We start from the raw sequence: 20,307 nt of genomic DNA on the forward strand, positions 1-20,307 counted from the left end.
AAATTGTTGAGGTTTTGTTCCTAAATCACATAAATTCTATTTCACTCAGTCTCTGAGTTTTGTTGCAAGAGCTGAAGTGCTCTATTCACTATTCTGGAATCCATCCAAGCCATAGGTCAGGAAAAGCTGGCACGGTGGGATGTCCCACAGAGACAGGCTGCTTTCTGTAAAGCACACAAGATGAGACAAGATGACGACCTAATGCCTTCAACAAATTTCAAGGAGCAACTAGAAGGAAGATGTAAAAAGAAAAAAAAAAAAAAAGAAAAAGAAATCGTTTTAAGCTCTTTTTCTTCATTCTTAATCTCCAAATGATGACACTTGTGGAACCAAAATGCCGTTAAGAGCCAGGAACAGCAAATACCAAGTTCAGGCAGCATCCATACAGATGCCATTGTGGGTAAAGGGATCTGTACTTGGCCAGCACCAAAATGGCCTTGAAAATCTTCATGGGAAAACTTTCGGAGTTGGCGTTGTGCAGTAGCATTACGATCCTGTGTTTTCACTCAGTAGCCTTTCACGTTGGGTGCCCGCTTCTCGTTTAGCCCGCGCGTTCCTGTAACAGCGAGGCGGGCGGGCGGGCGGCGTTGTCCCCGGGGCGGCTCAGGCGAGGAGTGGTGCGGCAGGCGGAGGCAGCCCCTCTCCCTGCCCCCTCCACGTCCTGCCGAATGCCCGGCCGGGAACCCCGCGCCCCCTCCCCGGCGGCGAGAGCGCCCTCCCCCAGCGGTGCAGGCGTCTCCGCGGCGGCTGTCGGGGGCGGACCGCGGCCGCTCCCCGCCTCCGGCCCCCCGCCGGGCGCCGGCTTTAAATGCGGGGCAGCGCGGCAGCACCGCGTTCCTGCTATCCTCAGCACTGCGCTTGGAACACGTAGCCGGCCGCCATGGTCGAGGCTTTCTGCGCCACCTGGAAGTTGGTAGACAGCCACAACTTCGATGAGTACATGAAGGCACTGGGTAGGTACGGCCGGGCGGCAGCACCTTAGGAAACCCTGGAATTTTTCACCATCTGGAGAAAAAAAAAATAAATTTGCAAAGGCTCTCCGCTATTGCCAGAAGGGTAGATGAGATATTGGCAGCAGTGGTGGTGATGGAGGGAGTGATTCTGGCGGCTGTGCTTCTATCCATAGAGCTAATTCGATGCCAGTCACTCACCTGCGGGATGGGGGCGGTGGGGAGGGTGTGGGGGGGCGGGTGTGTTTGTGTGGGAGAGGCTCTGGGAAATGCCCCTGGGCTAAGGGAAGCGTGTAAAGGACGAGCACGTGCTGCGTGCAGATAACTTTGAAACAACCAGGCAAAAAAGAAATCATTATGCTGGAGTGCTAAGGAATTGAAACTCTGAGCAGCGGAAGCGATCGTGGCCGTGCGTGGGACCGCGGACGGAGTGCGGTGCTGCCGTGCTCGGTGGCGAGGGAGGGCGCGGAACTAGAGCTGGGCGGAGAGTAGCGGTGGATACTCTCGGTACCAGGGCACGAGAAGAGCGGAAAGCGCCGTTTCACGGGGATAGCTTAAGCTGTAGAGCGGGGTGAAATATCTCGGTACTTCGATAAGTGGGGGACAAAGAAAAAAAAAGTAAAAATTCTGAAGTTTGATGTGTTTCTCTTTTCCCTTGAATGGTCTAGGAGTGGGGTTTGCAACACGGCAGGTGGGAAATGTGACTAAACCCACTGTAATTATCAGCACCGAGGGGGACAAAGTAGTGATCAGAACTCAAAGCACTTTCAAAAACACAGAAATCAGCTTTAAACTTGGAGAAGAATTTGATGAAACTACCCCCGATGACAGGAACTGCAAAGTAAGTGAACTCGGGCTGCAGTCGCCTGATTTTCTTGCCTCCCCCGCTCCCTAGGCTCTGCCATTGGTAGGGTCAAAAGAAAAAGATGTAACTTGTGCTGCTACTTGTTAACAGAGCAGCAAAGAACAGGAAAAAAAGGCAAGATTGAGTCTTGCTTGCCCTGCGTGTTTACGCCATGCCTTTTCTGAATGTACCACGATGCCAGCTCCCTGTCTACTAGTGTCAATTGTGTTACTTGACTGCTTTTCTCACAAACTAAGCATCATTAGGCATAATTCTTCCCAGTCAAAATAATCAGATGCCTCTTTTCCTGCACTTTTGGGGGCTTAACATCAAACATTATTCCAAGGTGCGTCTGAAGCAGGTTCTTGTGAGGCTGGAACTCAAAGGAAACAACTTTTTCATCCTTCGACACAAACAAGAGTTGTGTGGATTTCATGCTTAAAATGAGGATGATTCATAGCATTGGCTTTAAAATGGCTGGGACTCTTTATCATTCTAGATCCACATCCATCTATTGAAGAGAATTCAATAGAAGAGTGCAAGCTGAATGTGTGAGCAGAATCCCAAGTACCTTAAATAAAGGCATGTCTTTGTGTTTCTGGGTATCTCACAGTCAGTTGTGACCCTGGATGGAGAGAAGCTAGTGCACGTACAGAAATGGGATGGCAAAGAGACAAACTTTGTGAGAGAAATAAAGGATGGCAAAATGGTAATGGTAAGTATGGAGCACACTGAGCATTCACATGCACCGCAAACACTCCCAACTTACCCTTATCTCAAATTTTGTGGACACTGTGACTTAGACACAAATCCTTAAACAACTTGGTAGGGAAAGCTAGCAGGGATTTTTTAAATATTTATTGCGGTTTGGTTTGTCTCTTGTTTTACTAACAATTAAAAATTGGTACTGGCTTTAGGCAGGCCAGCCTGTGGATTTCCAGAGTATATATGCTCTTTCTAGACTTTTTGTAAAAACCCAAGAAAAAAGTCCTGGTGAGCTTGTAATGATACAAAGTTCTTGATTAGATAGGGAATTTTCTGTTGGTAGTGGCAATTTAGACTTATTTAAAAACTTGTTTTATGTATACACATGTAAATAGTATTTACTTACACAGAACAAGTAGTTTCCTGTGAAAATAAAATTGCAATATTGCAGGACCTAAAAGCATTTTCATATTTAATAATAAAGGAATTTGTTCTCCTTGCTTGTTAAAAACTATGGTAAACAGCAATCGTGTGGAGAAAAGTCTGAGTTTAAATTCACCTGCTTTTCCAGACTTCTTAGAAACAAGACTATAGGGTGAATAAGTGTTGTAAGTTACTATAGCTAATGTCCAGGATAGCACTTTTCATGGCACAGAGATGTAGCTTTCAAAAATAAAATGCCTTCAGCTATATTAATCTATCAGATCTGGTTGTTGGAGAAGACTCGTTATTTTGTTTCCTAATTACTTCAGAGAGTATCTGTGTGGATGAAGACTTGCAAATAATACAAACTTTAAAGCATACTGAAACACAATGTGGCAAGTGTTTCAAGGAAAACCCATGCTTTTGTTTTTGAAGCACTACGCACAAATCACACAAATACAGAAAATGTTGTCCTTTGGAATTTGAATACAATGAGGTGCCCTGTTCTACTTCGGGAAATACCTCCAGAACACAACTGCGGTGACTAAGAGTACTTGGTAGTTCTAGCTACACAGGGTACAGAATGCATTTTTTTTAAGACAATGTTCTCCTAGAGTTTGTATTTATGCATAGTAGTATAGAGGCCTTGGAATTTTAGATTGCACATCTTAGTGGGATAAGCTTTGGGAAAATAAGCGTTAAGTCTGTATTAAAACAATGCTATATTTAAAAAAATAATCAGTAAGTTAAATCAAATTTTTAAGAGCTGCTTTGTAAATGTGCATTATGCGTTTCTTGGGTGTGAAAACAGCAAGGAGAAAGTATCATTTCTTATGGGAACCATAGCTAAGGTTTGGCTTCTTGTTCACTTAAAATGGCAATCTAGATTTATTTGTTTTTCTATAAATTACATAATGTAAGCCAACCTTGATCTAGCATGGATTTCATAATGTGTTAAACCATTACAGAAAATGGTCAAGTATCTTAATGTGTTTGTCTTTTCCTTGGACTTGCAGACTCTTACCTTTGGTGATGTGGTTGCTGTTCGTCATTATGAAAAAGCATAGACCGTACCTGACTTCTGACCAGATGTTACTTCAGCTGGGTCGATTAATGTCCTGTCCGTGATTGATCATAGCTAAAGTCACATTTCTGGCATGAAAAGTTAATAAAGATTTTGGGGGGGGAGGAGGGATCTTTTTTATAAAAATAAGTCATGCCATCAAATTGGCATGCTTGTGTTGTATAGTGAAACAGGTTAAACTTGGCATTAAATTTCTGAAACAATTGCCTCTCTTTTTTTTTTTTCCAGTAAATGGAAAATATTTGAATTGTTTTGGAATGCAGATAAAACAAATTAAATGGTTTTTTTTGAACCTTTGCTTCTTTTGTATTTAATCAGCTAATTCCAGTGACCTGGAGGGAGGTGTTCAAAGTTTCCTTTTCTGAGCTAAAGGCCAGAAAACTATGTGGTACACAGTGATGCAGCAGCCTCTCTATGCAGTGTAGAGTATTTAGGGAAATGAAAAACTTTAGCTTTTTGCTGGAGAAATCTAAACTTAACTGTATTTATGTAGACAGAGAAGTGAGATGTTCACATAAGTTTCAGCTCTTGTCTTCACTGGGTGCAGGTCAAGATCAGTAGCTTGACAGACAATGTTCCAAAGTTTGTAGTGTTTTGATTTTAATAGCAAAAGAATTTTTGATTTGTTTTGAAAGGTTTGGTTTGTTGGGTTTTTTCCGGCTAATATGAAAATACTGAAGTCTTTCACAGGGTGGGAGGAAAGGATCAACAAGATAACTCCCTTACATCAGTCTCCAAAGGAATGGGAGGAAAACAGTACAGCGTGAGCCTACTGCACTTGCCTGTTGTTTCATAGCTACTATGTACAAGAGATAACAATTTGCACTGTGAGCAATTTAAAATAAAGTGCTTTTAAAATGAGAAATTAAACCTTATGCATGAACAATGTATCCCTAAAAGGCTAGAGTGGGAAAAACTGCCTTATACTTAGGAAAATTGAAACAGATTTTTGGCAGCATGGAGAAGGTTGTTTCTACACAGTGACTCAGAGAACCACACAGAAGTGTAGCTACCTCCAGCCTTGTAAACAAAGGCAAAGCTGAGCTGTGGATTTAGCTGGTCATTGCTCTGTGAGTGGTATGTGTGGCTGCAGGAGGGGCATCTTGCCCAACTTCCCAGGCTGCATCCTTCTCATCTGCCGCGTGATATGGGAAGAGGCTTCTTGCGTCCCTGGATAGATAGGATAACATGGGTAACTCATCTGATGAAAGTTCACATATAACTGGCACCTATCCCACACAAATATAAAATTCAGTGTTGTAAGCTTAATTTTTTCACAAAAACTAGTTTGAAATGAATATTCAAGTCTGTCTTCTCTTGAGGGGAATGCTACACATCTAGAAGACAGAGCTCTTAATTATAAACCTTTATAAATATATTTCATTTGGTGAACATTGATAGATTTTAAAATCTAAGAGCTATCTTTTCTTAATCAGAGAAATGAAAAGTAGATTGTGATCCAGTATCTTCTGCCATTTGGTTTTTTCAATCTATTTAATCCTCAGCTTCAGTATCTAAGACAGTCTTCATCTGCCTCCCCTCTGCTGCTGCCTGCTTGCCTGTGGGTGCATGTGCCACATGACTGTCCTTACCAGCCCCCTCTTCTCAGAAAGTTGGGAGCAGCTGCTTTTCTCTCCTCATTGGAGTATCAGACTTGCTTTCCCAATACTGCCATTTATCTGCACGACAAATGATTTGTCAGGTCATGAATTAAAAAAACCTAGGTTTTTTATTTTCTTAAATATGAGGAAAGGAATGCAGAGGCAAATTTTTAAGACTTGGTTTACAAACAAATCTTAAATGGTAAATATTTTGCATTACAGTCGCTTTTAAAGAAAGAAGAAAAGTAGCCATTTAAACAAAAGCTACTTTTCTCTATCCTAAATAAAAACAATATTAGTGTCAAATTAAATTCGGGAGAGAAAAGTGGAGAAGTAGTGCCTGTGAAGTAACTGACATTGCTCAGAGCAGAAAAGAGAGGAATATACTGTCAAATGGGACTTCCAGCTGCTGCTGACGCAGCTTTGCAGAACCCTGTCAGGAACAGCACAGTGAGCAATGGGACATTTCAGGGTAGCCACAGGATTCATGACATCGTTATTGTGATCTTCTCCTAAAACTGACACAAAGTACTCTTCCTCTATAGGGAACTACTCTGACTTCAATCAACAGCAGTTCTGAAAGCCTTGGCAGTGGAAGCTTGTATTTACAATATACCTCATCACTCCCCTTAAGCTGTATTAAAAGTGTACTTGATAGTATTTTTCATCAAGTTGGGTGTTTTGGGGTTTTTGCTTTGTTTTGTTTTTAAAGCCTTTTAAGTAATCGGGATCCATTTTTACACGCACGCCAGGAGAACCCTTCCTTCTAAGAGATGCTTGAGACTGGTGTGGGGTGTCCAGCACCACCTTCCTTCAGGCCGCCTCGCATCAGCCGGTGCCCCGACTTCAGCCCTGCCCGCGGCCAGGCTTGGCTCCTGCGAGCTCCTTAGCGCTGACCCGGGGGTGGCACCTCCTGAAGGTCACCCCGGGCACGGCTGGCTCAAGGCGACAGCCCGTGCCGCCGTCAGACAGCGGGGCGGCGGCCTGGGGTGGCTTCTGGCCCCGAGAGGTGCGGGCGGGGCGCGGTGGTTTCCGGCGGCCCCGCCGAGGGCCGGGGCTTGCACAAGCCGTCCGGGGCTCGCCTCTTTCCCGGCCGCCGGGGCGGTCACACGACTGGAGCCGTCGGCGGGCCGGGCGCTCCCGCACGGCCGACATGGAGCTGCGGCTGGCGCTCGGGCTGGCGCTGCTCTGCTCCGCGCTGGAGGCGGCGCCGGCCGGCCCGCAGCGGCCCCGCTCCGCCGTGGGTGAGTCGGCCGGGGGTCAGCGGCTGAGGGGCCCGGCCGGGGCTGCCCGTGGAGAGCGGGGGAGGCGGGTGAGGGGCGGCCCTGCGACGGAGGCCCGGCCGGGGGCCGCTGCCAGCCCGGAGGCGGGGAGGGGGAAGCGGGCTGCGCGGTCCCCGCTTGCGCTCCTTTCCCTCCCCCTGGCACTGCTCCCTGCACATAACCTGCTGCCGTAGCATTCCCTGTCCCAACTGACTTCGGCCGCACGTGACTGCCAAATCAGTCAACGGGGCTCTTTTGAGGTACGGGGGGTTACTCGGGGTTTATATTTAGCTGCCCGGGCAGGCCGGCCGGCCGGTGGGGTGAGGTGAGGTGAGCCCTGCCCCGCCTCTGGCACGGTGTCCCGAGGCACGCACTGCAAACACCGCGTTTGGGGGCTGTGCTGGGCTGTGCTGGGCTGTGCTGGCAGCAAACACGCACGCTCTGCCTGGCCTGATCCCCGCTCGGGGCGTGCGTGCAGGTGAGGGCTCCGAAATGGTTTCCACAGAATTCTCATTCTGTGTTACTCACACTTGCCTCGGAACAAGCACGGAGCAGTGAGTGTCCTGGCGTTAGTCTTGTCTCCTGTTGGTAAGCGTCACAATTTTAGAGATTTTGAAGGTCACCTCTGGTCTTTGATTCCTGAAATAAAACTCCATGGGGTACAGTCGTGTGGTGCCTGCTCGGCCATAGAGTTAGCGTGTGACCTTAGGAAAAATCAATTTATATCTGTCCCTATTTCACAACCACTGCCCCAGATACATGTGTGCCAGATACACATGTGCTTTGAAACTGACAGAAAGAAATTAATCTTATTTTACATGAAACTTGAAGGCTGATAGTCTTAACACAGATTTTGTTCATCTTATTCAGCATATTCCTATACTTCTCAGCTCCTTTATCCATACAATGCTATGTAACAGTGGCTGAGAGCATGTCAGCCTGGAAAGTAGTAAATATGTAAAGGCTGACAGACTGCTCTATGGTGAGAAGCCCAGTCTCTGCACACATGCTGTTTCTTGCCTTTCTTTTGAGACATCTTTCTTGTCATCTTGCACAGTAGCCTCCAGCCAGGGAAGGTCTGGAAAAATAATTAAAAAGCAGGTCCCTTTCTTCAAATGGAGTAGAGAAGTCCTTCTATTGCCTCCTCTGCTATCCAGTTTCCAGATTGCTATTAATGAAAAGGAACTGATTTTTCAGTTCCTTCCAATCTCTATTTCATTTTTGGTGAATAGCATAAAGCCATGCCTCTGCTTCTGTTTTCAGTTTTTCTAACCAGTCTACATGAAGGACTCCTCAGGAAGAACTTGCCCACACTTATCAGACAGGCTAATCAACAATTTGTTAATTTTGAATAGGAGTAGCAGTAGGTAAACTGGAGTAAACTTGGCATTACCCTGTATATCCAATTCAAATGCAAATAATGCATTTCCTGTAATCTTTGTTTTCCGAAAACAGGGCAATTCTGGCATGTATCTGACCTACACTTAGATCCGACTTACCACATTACCCCTGATCGCACCAAAGTTTGTTCTTCTTCCAAAGGAGTCAATGCCTCCAACCCAGGCCCTTTTGGAGACTTTTTGTGTGATTCTCCTTATCAACTTATTTTGTCAGCATTTGCATTCATGAACGATTCAAAAGAGCAGGTTTCATTCATGATTTGGACAGGGTAAGTGTTCAAGTCGCTCTGCAGTTAAAGCTGGATAGCCAGATAGTGTGGCAAGTCACAAGTTTGTATTTGCACCAACAGATTTGAGTTCAGTATCTCATGAATGCTAGTTGTCCCTTTAGTTGTCCAAATGGCTACTAAGTGCAGGACTGAGTGAGAATATAAGGATCCAGGAACAGACTTTGATCTCTCTAATAACTGCTGGACTCTTCACTGTGATATTTAGCATATGGCTATATTAGTGTGGGTTAATAGAAATGCTGCAGGGAGGGTGGGAGTAGAAAAAGCAAAAGGAAAGGTCATGGCAGTAACTGACTCATTGCAGGACTCTGTTGAGTAAGAACATTTACCTTTCCTGTTCCAGTCTTCAGTATTATAAAATGGGCTTAAAAGTACTGTCTCATGGAGATGTTACCTGAGAGGCTTTGTGTGCCATAGCAGTGGGAACAGACAAAGCGTAAAAGGGAGTAGCTTCGTAGTACTATGCTATCAAGGCATAGTACTGTGTCTTGTTACTTTTTAGGTAATCATAAAAGATAGCATTGATTTATCCTTCTGCCACAGCAGAACTCTCAATTCTACCATCACACAATTTCTTAAGGCATATATCAATGGATAATTTAGCAAAGAGATTAGTGTTTTTGAGTGTGAGAACTAGTTTGTATATGTTATATCACTTATTTTTACTGGGAAAGAGTGTGAAGAAATGTATGAAGGCAAGTGATTAATCAATTTCACTTACCTTCTTGTACTTAATTTTCAATAGGACATTGTTAAAAGGGAAAAAAGGAACTAGCAATGATGTGCAGGGGATGAAAGATATGTATAGTGCAAACTGCACAGTAGCTCAAAATGATGACTTTAATGTCTAAGAAATGTACATTATGATAAATATGAATCATAGGATAGACATTGTCTAAATAAGTCTACTTGTTCGTGTTTTTTTAAGCAAAAGCCTTTGCAGAGAGCTTTTGATTCTGTGATTTTAATTAAAGTATAGTAATGTTACATGCCAGTATGTGTAATAGTAATGTTACATATTAGAATGTTGATGTGTTTGCAGACTTTTTTGCCTTCCTTGTGTTGCTAACAAACTTTTGTTCATCAAGCCTTTTCCTTTTTCAGAGATAGCCCTCCTCATGTTCCCATAAAAGAGCTCTCCACGAAGTTGGTCATTAGCATCATTGGTAATCTGAGTTCTACAATTCGTAATTTCTTTCCAGATCTTCAGGTTTTCCCAGCCTTAGGCAATCATGACTACTGGCCACAGGTAAAACAAGTTAGAAATTTGTTCAACATATTGAGTGTGTTATTAACTCCTCGGAAAACATGTCTGAAGAATATGAGTTAATTATGTGTAACTGTTATTCTGGAAACAGGATTCTACACCTCTACAGTTAGCATTCCTCATGGCTTAGAACCACCGCCATGTCAACCTAGTTAATACACACATAGTTTTCCTTACTGTGCATGTCATGCATATCTATACATTAACTTAAATCTATCAGAAGTGACACCATTAATGGACCTGTGAGCCTGTGGTAAGTTTCAAAACCTACTGAAAGGCCTACTGGAAGTCTATCAGCTGGCATCAGTAGATTTTTTGCTGTTTTTTAACTAAAGTAATGGCACAATTTTTGTAAAGTTCCCACAGTTTTGCCAATGCTATTAAAAATATGTCTACTTTTCTTTCCTCATTGGACATTCAGATATAATCACATTGATGATTCACTAGTTATGTGCAGCTGAGGATGGTGCTTTTTCACTTTGACTGTGCTGAATATTGTTCTTGGCATATTCCAAAGTAAACAGTTGCTTCATTTGTCCTTTAAAGTGTGTTGTGGGTCGATCTGGCAGCACACTGGATCAGAAGCAAATGCTGTCCTTGGATGTGAGAGGATCGGAAGGGATGTGAAGCATGTCAGCTGAAGTATTTTGTTTGAAATTCCTCATGGGAGTTTAGTAACACCCCTTCACACCCTCAAGGCTTGTATTCCAACTTTCTGTATTTATTAAGCCTGTCAGGGTGTAGGTTGGTGCATCAGATGACCGTGTGATTGCCTGTGTCATTGCTGGAGTTAGTGGTTTCCAAATAGGGGCGTAGCAGATGTGCTGAGAGACAAGGCAAAGGAAACGCGAGAGACAAAATAACCACTAGATGTATATCAGAATTGTGAGTGCACAAACCAAACTGTGACTTCACTCCTTGGTGCTCTTACTGTGGTGGTAAAGCTTTGGCTTTTCATATGCACTGACATGGGGACAGGTTGATTCACTAGAAACGACTGGGAAAGTATTTTGATAACTAACACCTGAACTGAAGTGTCACAAAGTGTTTCGTGTTCACTTTGTTTCAGTTTTAAAAATGTCTTAGCAGAGAATTGTTGTTATTCAGCAATCTCCTTTGGTAGAGGAAAAAACCCTACAAAAGCCTTGTAAACAAAAAATATAGGGACTTTTTCAACAAGTGTGAATTTTGTTTGTGAAATTAAATCTAAGGAGAGGAAGAAGAGATGCTCAGAAGGGGCAGATGGGCAGCAAATAGAAAATTGACACAAGCTGGTGACTGGAATAACTGGTGATTGTTGTTAGTTCTCCCTGCACAAAGCCACTCAGGAGTGTTTCTGTGATATTTCAAAATGGCATGTTTCACTAATGTGCAGAGCTGGCATGCTTTTCAGTTATTGTTTGAAAAAGACATGGGGTCAGACAATCCTCATTGTGGGTTCGTTTCAGCTGGTTCAATTTTTTAATGTTTGTTTATTGCTCTTTATGACATTTCTTTTTTTCACATGGATATGGTTGGCAACTGTCCTGTAGACTGGGAGCGATTTGGAGCAAGCCACACACTGTATGTAGGCTGTTCCAAAGAAAATGTAAAATCCGTGCACTTACCATCAACCAAAGAGTTTAATTGCTCTCTTGTGTTCTGAGCTGTCTTAACAACTCAACAGACCTGGGTGATTTTTCTTGCAGGACATGTTAAAAATAGTATTCAAGTTGATCAAGCATTGGGATACCTTTCAGATCATATATTGTGACCTCAGCCTTTCTGCATAGTCTTACTTATTTCACACTCTTGCTCCTGCTTAAAACTAAACCCCAAACTCCTTCTAGAAGTTCAGAGAGCACTGACTTTCCTGGGTCAAAGCACCTTCAGTCCATTGCATGGCCTCTTATCTGGAATCAGGTTTTTGCTGTGTGTGTTAGTGACTGTTAGCTCTGGCTCGAAGGCGTGTCCTAACAGCTCATGTCTGGGCACTGCAATCAACAAATGTCTTAACAGACTACGATTGCTCTGCTCCTAGACAGAGACTTACTGCCTAAAGCTCTAATAACATAGGTTTAGTTTCAAAGATCTTAGAAAGGTCAAATTTTATGTTTAAGAAAACAGGCACTGCAATTTTTTCAACCCCTGTTTTTTTCCTTCTAGCACTAAGACTCCAGATATTTTAAGAAAGGCAAGGACAGGCTGATATCTTCCTGTCAGGGTTAGATCAGAGCATGGGTCTCATCAGCCTGTGGCTCAGGCTGAAGAGTGCTACAGTCCTAATTAGAGCCAGTGGGAGAAAACATTGACAAAACTTTGTCTTGTACATTTTTATGTGCTTCCTTATGAGAAAAAAATACATCATGAAAACATTTGTGAATTTCACCAGAATGTTTCTGAGGGCAGAAATTGAGTTTTGGGGAACTGCTATGAAACGCAAGTTATTTGGAAAAGAAACTTATATTCATCCAAAATCCTTTATTTTTAGACTTTGATATATTTATTAATTTTGCAGAATGTATGGTTTTCCATTCTACTGTATCCTTAAGGCTTGACATATTTCTGGCATTAGTTTAATAATGCATTAATAAGGCCATGCAGTCCGTTCTAAGTTTAGGTATTTGTTCCTGATCAGCGATAATAGATATTCAGAAATTGGGTTTTTTTCTTTATTGAATACCTCCTGGTGATGACTGGATACACTTACATGTTATGAGAGAGGTCAGGCAGAATAATTTTGTGGGTTTTTTTGTCTGTGTGTCTGAATACTAAGACTTAGGCAGGTTCTCCTCTCTCACAGGACCAGCTTCCTGTAACTACCAGTGAAGTTTACAATGCTGTAGCAGATTTCTGGAAACCTTGGCTAAGTGATGAAGCAATCAATACCTTCAGAAAAGGTAAAGTATGGCAGTAATACATTGTGCAGCTTGAGCTTAGAGAATTAATGTTTCTGTGGATTTGTGCTGTTTGTTTAGCTAAGTCTCATAGGATGAGTCAGAACAATGGATTATCTGTAATGCTTCTCCTCGAAGAAGCTACTTATCTTTTTGAATGGCAATGCCTATATTCAGAACACATTTATTACTTCCTGCTGCAATATTTATCACTTCTTGTAACATGTTTAGTGTTATTCACTTTGTACTAATGCATGTGAAATATCTTTCTGCTTTCAAGACCTCATAACACTTTTTAGATAAGGGCATATGATGCACACAAAAACTTTTATGGGAAAAAAACTGTTAAAATGTTGTTTCTGTTTTAATGGTATATGTATTTCAGACCATACTGAATAGGTGCATTTTTATTCAAGTTATGATAGCACATAGCTGTGGTGATTTTGCTATTAATATTTGTATGCAACTTAATAAACTGGCAGACTAATTATATCCTAATTAGGATTTTTCCTTTTTGCAAAGGACTGAAAAGTTCAACCCAATTTCCAATCCACTCAAACATTAGGGATTTGGAAGTTTAATTTGTGTTTTTGTGTCCTGAACGAGAGCAAACTCTGGATAAGAGTGGAAGTAGAAACTTGGATAAGGATAATAAAACTCAAAGAGGCAGTTAAATTTTATTGTTATGCTTCTGTTGCCATGGCTCCATTGAAGTCCATGAACAATGAAGTTACCTATTGAAAAAGCTCAGCATGCCATGGAGAATTTTGGGAGCAAGGGATGAAAAATGTGATCCTTACTTTTCATCATATCATCAGTCTGAAGTTAAATGAATTTCAAAGTACAAGGCTACTAAACTCAAACAGTTCTTCCTGAAAGAGCCTGTATGTTTGCTGTATTTCAAGAAGTATGGACCTTTAACAGCTACTGTATCTGTCAAAGTGGAAGAAATATTACAGGGCACTTTTTCCGTGTCAGTTGAATAATTGCATCTAAATACTGTCAAATAAGCACAAAGGTAATTCAAGCAATAATTCATAAACAATTCAGTGTCATCTTCTAGTAAAATGTGGTTGAAAACATTGTTAACATGTTCTATTGTGATAAGGTGACTGTGGCTTGAATAAGCATGATATTCTATTAGAAAGAGAAAGGTTGGGTGGTTTGTCAGTGCTGTACTTTGACTGTAAAGTTGTGCTTTAAAGCCTTTAATTTGTCATATGATGTTGGTCTTATTTTCACAGGTGGTTTTTACACGCAGCTGTTTGAATCCAGTAATAGCCATCAACCACTCAGGATAATCAGTCTGAACACAAATTTATATTACAGCCCTAACAAGGTAACTGTGAATATCACTGACCCAGCCAACCAGTTTGCCTGGCTGGAGGAAATACTTGAAACCTCTTCACAAAAGAAGGAAAAGGTAGGGATCAGGAACAGAAGCCATCATTATTTGTTTCAATTTTGAAAAAAAAACAAAGAAGGAAGAAGTAGAGATAATGAGAGTATGAACATTTTTCTAGAAGACTAATAATGAAGACTAGTTTCTAGAAGACTAGTTTCTAGAAGACTAATAATGCTGCCAAAGATACTGCAAAGTCAAAATTTTATTTTTTAATAATTCGTCCTTTAATGTGCCCATTTTACTGCAACAATGAATAAACTAGTTGAAAGAAGTTTCTCAAATTATACAGTAAAATGCTTTTTCTCTCCTACCATGTAAAATACTATAAAAGTCAGTTTTTGACCTTTTTACACATAGCCTTTAATTTTAAAACATGCTCTTGGCCTAAGACAAAAGCTCGCATATTTTATCTGCATTGTAATGTAATTTAAGGTATCAAAAATAGAAAATAGAAAAGAGTTTATCAGCCACAAAACTTAGTCAAGGTGCAGTAATTGCTATGATTTGAGTGTTATAATAACTTGTCTTTTAATACACAGGTTTTGAAGTGGAGGTTTAAATTGTTAGCTGTTGATTAATTGACTGATTGATTGGTGTGGGGTTTGGATCATCATCTGAACAACAGTGTTTAATTTGAAACATGTTTGCATTTTGCTACAGTGTTGCAATTTTAGAATACTATATTACAGTCAGGAGAAAGGAGATATTTCCTTTCCTCAGGAAACCCTGCAGCATATTAGTGGGCGTGTGCAGTTGGCACTAAGTCTCTAAGTCAGACAGAGGGGTTTAACCAGTTATCCATGTTTCTGGTGACTCTGACTCTCTGGTGCAGACTCTGTAATACTCAAACATAATTTTTTTCTTGTGTCCCCTTGAGATGCCAAATTATAAGCCTTGCCCTCGTAATTTACTCTTTTCATTTGAAGTAATTGATAACATTTTCCTTAGGCCTAAAACCATGCATAGATTTAGTGGAACATTTTTTCTCCCCAGTAAGATACTAAATTGATATTATGAACTAAAGCAATTAAGTTGGGATTTTATATTTAAAAAACGGGGATTTAAAAACTGTTGGGATTTTATATTTTAAAAATGGTCATGATTTACAGCTCTTAGAATGCCATTTTTAAAGGCAGCTTTATTATGAAACTGTGGTAACCACTTCTAGGATACAGCTAGGATTATAAGTTTCAAATGAAGGAGCTAATTTTGCTTTCTGTATTTAATTCCTTAGGTGTATATAATAGGTCATGTCCCAGTAGGATACTTGCCATATGCAAGGAATACTACAGCTATCAGGGAGTATTACAATGAGAGACTGGTAAAGATTTTTCGCAAATACAGTAGTGTTATTGCGGGCCAGTTTTTTGGACATACCCATAGAGATAGTATCATGGTCCTCCTGGATGAAGAAGGTAATGATGCTTATTGACTTTTGAACTTTTTCTTCCTGACTAAAAGCAAATTAATACTTTCTTGCATGCTCTTCCTAGTAAGCCTGTGATATAAATAACTGGAAAAAGGAAATTGGGAAATACTGTTATTTATCTGCAGGAATTAAGTCTCAAACACTCCAATTTTATTTCCAAAGAGAACCTTGCAAAGGTGACTGTCTTTTTTCTGTTGATGTCAGCAGAGACTCCCCAAGCTTCCTATTTTTTTTTTAATGAATGCTTATGCCTAGACAAGAATTTCTAGTCCTTCCTCTCTGCTCGCACAGTGACATGGGCAAATTATACCAGCCAGTTGCTATTGTGTAACGTGTCAAAGGGAATGTTCTCAGGCCAGCTAGACATGCTCTATGTTCTTGTATTTCCTGCATCATTACTGTGCCTCTCTGCTGAGTTCCCTGCTGCTTCAAAGTTAATTAAGATAAGGGTAAGCAGGAGGTAGGGGAAAGAAAGTCTCTGCCTGTTGCATCTCTCAGATCAGCTAATTTCTCTTCAAGAAAATCACCCACGTTGAAATTTTTGTTTATTGCTTTGAAATCCCATAGTTCTAAGCATGGGCATGGCCATATGGAGCACTCTTAGTATCTCTAACAGAAGAATTCTAAAGAGGTTTTTCTTCCCCATAGAACAGTAAGAGTGCTTTGATTTATGTAAAATACCCAAATGTCAAGTGGCTCTTCATCTATGATTTGTATGAATTCATACGAGCAATGTCCAAAATGCTGACTAGGTAATAGTATTCCAAATTTTTACCTTTTTACATAGTGCTAATCTCTAGTAAAAAGGAATCCAGCCGAGTGAAAAAATCGGCTTCTTTATTTTTTTTTTTCAAAAGATGCTCAGTGCAGTCCTTTACCTTTATTTTTTTACAGTGTCCCATTTGTTTATGAAATCGTCATCTCTACTGCAAATTTCACTGGGAACAGACTGATCTTGGTGTTTGTTGTTAAAGTTTGCATGTGCAAGTAACCACTTCCCAATTATTTTAGTAATTTTGCATCTTTTGACAAAATTTAAATAGTAATCAAATACACATGGTGTTTGTCTGTGCAGTTTTAGACTCTCTTCTATTCAGGACATTTTCCTCTTGACAAAATTCCAGAGAATTCAAGATAAATGCAATGTTGCAGCCAATACAGTGTAATGACATAGAACTCATCTGTATTTTCTCCAGAAGAATCTACTGATTTCCAAACTTTCAAAACTTCTGCCTATAGGTGGAGGCTGACCTTGTGATTTCACTGCTGTGATACTGTCAGAGATGGGAATGTTAGGGCTTCCTTTTTGTTCCACAGAGAACTTTCCAATGTATTCACCTGCACGTTCTGTCCCAATAAAACTCACAGCCTCATGTTTCAGTTGCTGTAAAGGTTGGTGTTCACACAGTAGGTGCTGGGCTACTAAGCAGACCCTGGTGAAACAGACCCTAGTCTTTCTGATAATATCCTAAATACATAAAGCAACATGTAAAATACTGTATGGAATCAACAGCTAAAGTTTTAAATATCTCTTTAATAGAAATATACAAAATACAGAGACTTCACATATAGGCAAGACCATTTTGCAATTTTGTACAGGCAGCTGAATTGTTTGGGAAGCCTCTAGTATGGACAGTGGTACATACTGGAGTGGGTACTGTGGTATTCCACACAGGGTTTGGTCTATCCTTTGGAAGTATGGCAGTTCACAGTGATGCAGCTAAATTCTAATGTCTTTAAGCTTGTTTTTGCTGTGTTGGTACTCTACGAAAACAATTGTTTGAAAAAGAAATGTTTGTAAAGGAAACTGTCTCCTCAATTTCCCTTTTTCTGCAGAAAAGCCAGTCAATTCCTTGTTTGTGGCACCTGCTGTAACCCCAGTGAAGAGTGTATTGCAAACAGAGTCCAATAACCCTGGTGTCAGATTGTATCAGTATGATCTTTTTGACTATAGCTTGCTGGTAAGTAAAGATTTTAAAGCATTGTTTAAGACATTACAGTGTCAGTAAAAATTACAGCAGGATGTCAGCCTTTGTAGTATTATGGCTGCTGGTGATGGAATTTTGGTGCCTACTCTTAGTTTTTTTCCTGGGCAAAGGAAAGGAAATCTGAAAGATAATTTGGTTGGTCTTCGTGTGCCTGCAGAACTACCCACTACACTCTGGTCTGTATCAAATATTCTTATGATGTAGGATCAAAGACAGAATTTTTCTGAGCAAAATCCTAAAACTATTTGCAAGGAGCTCTGCAAGAGTGAAAGAAGTTTGCCTAAATCCCGGGCATGCTTACATACCAATGTTGTTTGCTGGTGATAGCCTGAGTTTTGAGATGCAGCCCATGAAATGTTTCTAAAGGGTGTAAAAGAGCTGATGAAGAAAGCACTTTTAACCATATGATGTCTTTTGTAATCATGAAACTTCCTATAAAGAGTTTTTACAGGAAATGTTAGTTAATATAGAAGGAAAATAATAAGTAGAGGACTTCTACTTTGTAGTTTCATGTGATTTTTGGAGATAAAGTGAATCCTGTGTAATTATCTTGCCTGTGAATGGTTTAGACTTTCTGTAATTCAGGATAAAGTCTTGACCCCGCCGAGTTCAGTGACAATGCACCCTGCAGTTTGATTGGGACTGGGGTTTCTCTCTGGAGACCTATGCTAATTCAGGCTACTCCTTTGTTGTGCAGATTTCACTCCTGCATCGGCATCCCTCCTGTTCCTTATCTTCTCCCTGGGCCGTTCTTTTTCTGTCCATTCTGCCCCTCGAGTAGTGCCCACAGAAAAGAAACTTCTGTCTCTCACCCGTGTGCCCCACTCCTAAGGCAGACACGAACGTTGTGGAGTTTGGACAGGAAAGACCTCTAACACTGCCACTGCTGCCTTTGTGGCTCCTTTTTCTTCTCCTCCCCATCCCCCCACCATTACCGCTCTGCAAGTACCAGCTTTGGGTGTAAGCCCAGCTCTTGGGGTGGGACGTGACCTTCTATTCACATGTGAATAATGAGGAGTGACAGCTTCCTAATCAATATATCACTCCAGAGACTTAATGAAGCAGGGAAGAAAGCAATACAGCAGTGCCTATGTTTTGTTTCATTCTTTTTTTCTTTTTTTTTTTTTTAACTGTAGGATCTTTGGCAATTTTACTTGGACCTCAGAGAAGCCAACAAGAAAAATGTGTCAAACTGGAAATTAGAATACATCCTGACTAAAACTTATGGCATTGAAGACTTGAAGCCAGAAAGCCTATATGAAATGGCCAAGCAGTTGTCTATGCCACACAGCACACTGTTTGAGCAGTATTACAGTAACTATATTGTGAGTTATGACAAAACTATTCTCTGCGAAGAGGGGTGCAAGACTTGCCAAATATGTGCAATCCAGTATTTAGATTCTTCCTCATACACAGATTGCATCAATCAGGAGGCAATGTGGAGATGAAATCTCTGTGCAGTTAATGCAGATAGTGACTTTAGCCTGTGATTTAAAGAACCTGCTTGTTTTTTCTCTCAAGCACTGACATGCTGACAGGGAGCCTGTGGGACTTCTCTACATTTCAGGGGCGCAGTAAAACTCCCTGGATCTTTCTTCTTGCAAATATGTTTTCCTTTATCATCTAAATAAAAGTTTATTTGCTTTGTAATAGTGGCCATATAATTGCTGTTGTCTCAAGTGTCCTGTACAGTACCTCCTCTAACAGGAGTCCCAGTGTGTGGGAATAGAAGTTACTCACTCAAGCCTTTGTAAATCCAAGTCTTATTTCGCAGGGTGTGTAAACATGGGCAATGCCATTCCATGCATGGGATTTTTGTGGGGGCAGGTTTCAACCACTGGCTGTCAAAATTTGCAAACTGAAGTCACCAAACCTGCATTTGCTGAGACTTGAGTGCAGTTATGTTGTTGATTCAATGCCAGTGTTATATATCTCTCTGTGCCAAGTTTTCTGTGTTAATCCCTACAACCCACTCCTTAGGGGCATTTTCTTAGGATGGCATAAAAGTGACTTAATGGAACACAAACCTCAATCCTGTAAACGCTTAATCTAATTCTTCAGAATATGTTTGCTCAGCACAGTGGGCTTTTTTCTTACAATTGAACTATATACATTGATACAGCTGTCAAAAAGTGTCCTGGTATGAGATTTTGCAGCAGACCATGTATCAGGTTTAAATTGATCAACATCAGTAATTGGACTTAGCATATACATTCTTGTGTGGCATGGGTAAACATTTACTTATGCTGTTTCTTAGACTTTTTTTTTCAAAGAGCAATCTAATACTTGATGTAGAGATTATCACATGTTCAAATTAACAATTGCAGAGATTGCTTCTTCCTCTTCTTATGGCTAAATATGTGCACAAGATGATGCTATTAAGATGGCTCTTTACTTGGAGTGTGTATAACCAAGAAGGACCTTTACCCATTTTTCTGCGACATGAAGAGCTATACTTTTGGAAACTTTGGTCAATATAGTACAATAAAGACCCTGAGTTAGGGGAGCTGTAGAAGTGGCTACAAAACAAATCCAATTGATGGGTTTTTTTATAATGAGATTAAGCCTTTACTGCAGCTGTTGAGGAACTTCCTGGATTTGTTTCTACTCAAGCTTAAAATATGCAACAGAAAATTTTCAGATACAGTTTGGGAGTCTGTAGCATGCGCAACTGTAGACGCAGATACCTCAGATTTCTCATGCATCAATCATCCACAGAGGAGATGGTTAGTTTGTTAAATTTGCATTCAGAAACAAATCCTCCAGTGCACAGCAGGCAGTCC

At 41.0% G+C, this 20,307-nt stretch overlaps 2 protein-coding genes across 3 annotated transcripts; both read left to right on the forward strand.

Moving 5' to 3' along the window:
• The first annotated feature begins 720 nt into the window (after positions 1-720).
• Positions 721-4,065, forward strand: FABP7 (fatty acid binding protein 7). Of its 2 annotated transcripts, none has more exons than XM_084202971.1 (4): positions 721-953; positions 1,619-1,791; positions 2,377-2,509; positions 3,939-4,065. In XM_084202971.1, exons 1-4 carry the CDS (start codon positions 881-883, stop codon positions 3,953-3,955), a joined length of 396 nt encoding a protein of 131 aa, XP_084059097.1. In that variant the 5' UTR covers positions 721-880; the 3' UTR covers positions 3,956-4,065. The 2 variants fall into 2 exon arrangements, with proteins under 2 accessions (XP_084059097.1, XP_084059096.1); XM_084202970.1 differs by having other exon boundaries at positions 2,408-2,509.
• A 2,493-nt stretch (positions 4,066-6,558) lies between these two features.
• SMPDL3A (sphingomyelin phosphodiesterase acid like 3A) lies at positions 6,559-19,173 on the forward strand. Its single transcript, XM_084203123.1, has 8 exons — positions 6,559-6,851; positions 8,325-8,538; positions 9,664-9,808; positions 12,609-12,705; positions 13,947-14,125; positions 15,342-15,522; positions 17,373-17,497; positions 18,661-19,173. The coding sequence occupies exons 1-8, from the start codon at positions 6,761-6,763 to the stop codon at positions 18,970-18,972; spliced, it is 1,344 nt and encodes a 447-aa protein (XP_084059249.1). The 5' UTR covers positions 6,559-6,760; the 3' UTR covers positions 18,973-19,173.
• Positions 19,174-20,307: the final 1,134 nt, after the last annotated feature.

Source organism: Fringilla coelebs (genome assembly GCF_963513975.1).
Source record: "Fringilla coelebs genome assembly, chromosome: 3".
NCBI classification, from domain to species: domain Eukaryota; kingdom Metazoa; phylum Chordata; class Aves; order Passeriformes; family Fringillidae; genus Fringilla; species Fringilla coelebs.

Coding starts and splice junctions, on each gene's coding strand:
- SMPDL3A (XM_084203123.1), top strand. CDS start 6,761: ATGGAGCTGCGGCTGGCGCTCGGGCTGGCGCTGCTCTGCTCCGCGCTG. Junction 8,539..9,663: donor TCATTCATGATTTGGACAGG/GTAAGTGTTCAA, acceptor TTCCTTTTTCAG/AGATAGCCCTCCTCATGTTC. Junction 9,809..12,608: donor ATCATGACTACTGGCCACAG/GTAAAACAAGTT, acceptor CCTCTCTCACAG/GACCAGCTTCCTGTAACTAC.
- FABP7 (XM_084202970.1), top strand. CDS start 881: ATGGTCGAGGCTTTCTGCGCCACCTGGAAGTTGGTAGACAGCCACAAC. Junction 1,792..2,407: donor CCGATGACAGGAACTGCAAA/GTAAGTGAACTC, acceptor GGTATCTCACAG/TCAGTTGTGACCCTGGATGG. Junction 2,510..3,938: donor AGGATGGCAAAATGGTAATG/GTAAGTATGGAG, acceptor TTGGACTTGCAG/ACTCTTACCTTTGGTGATGT.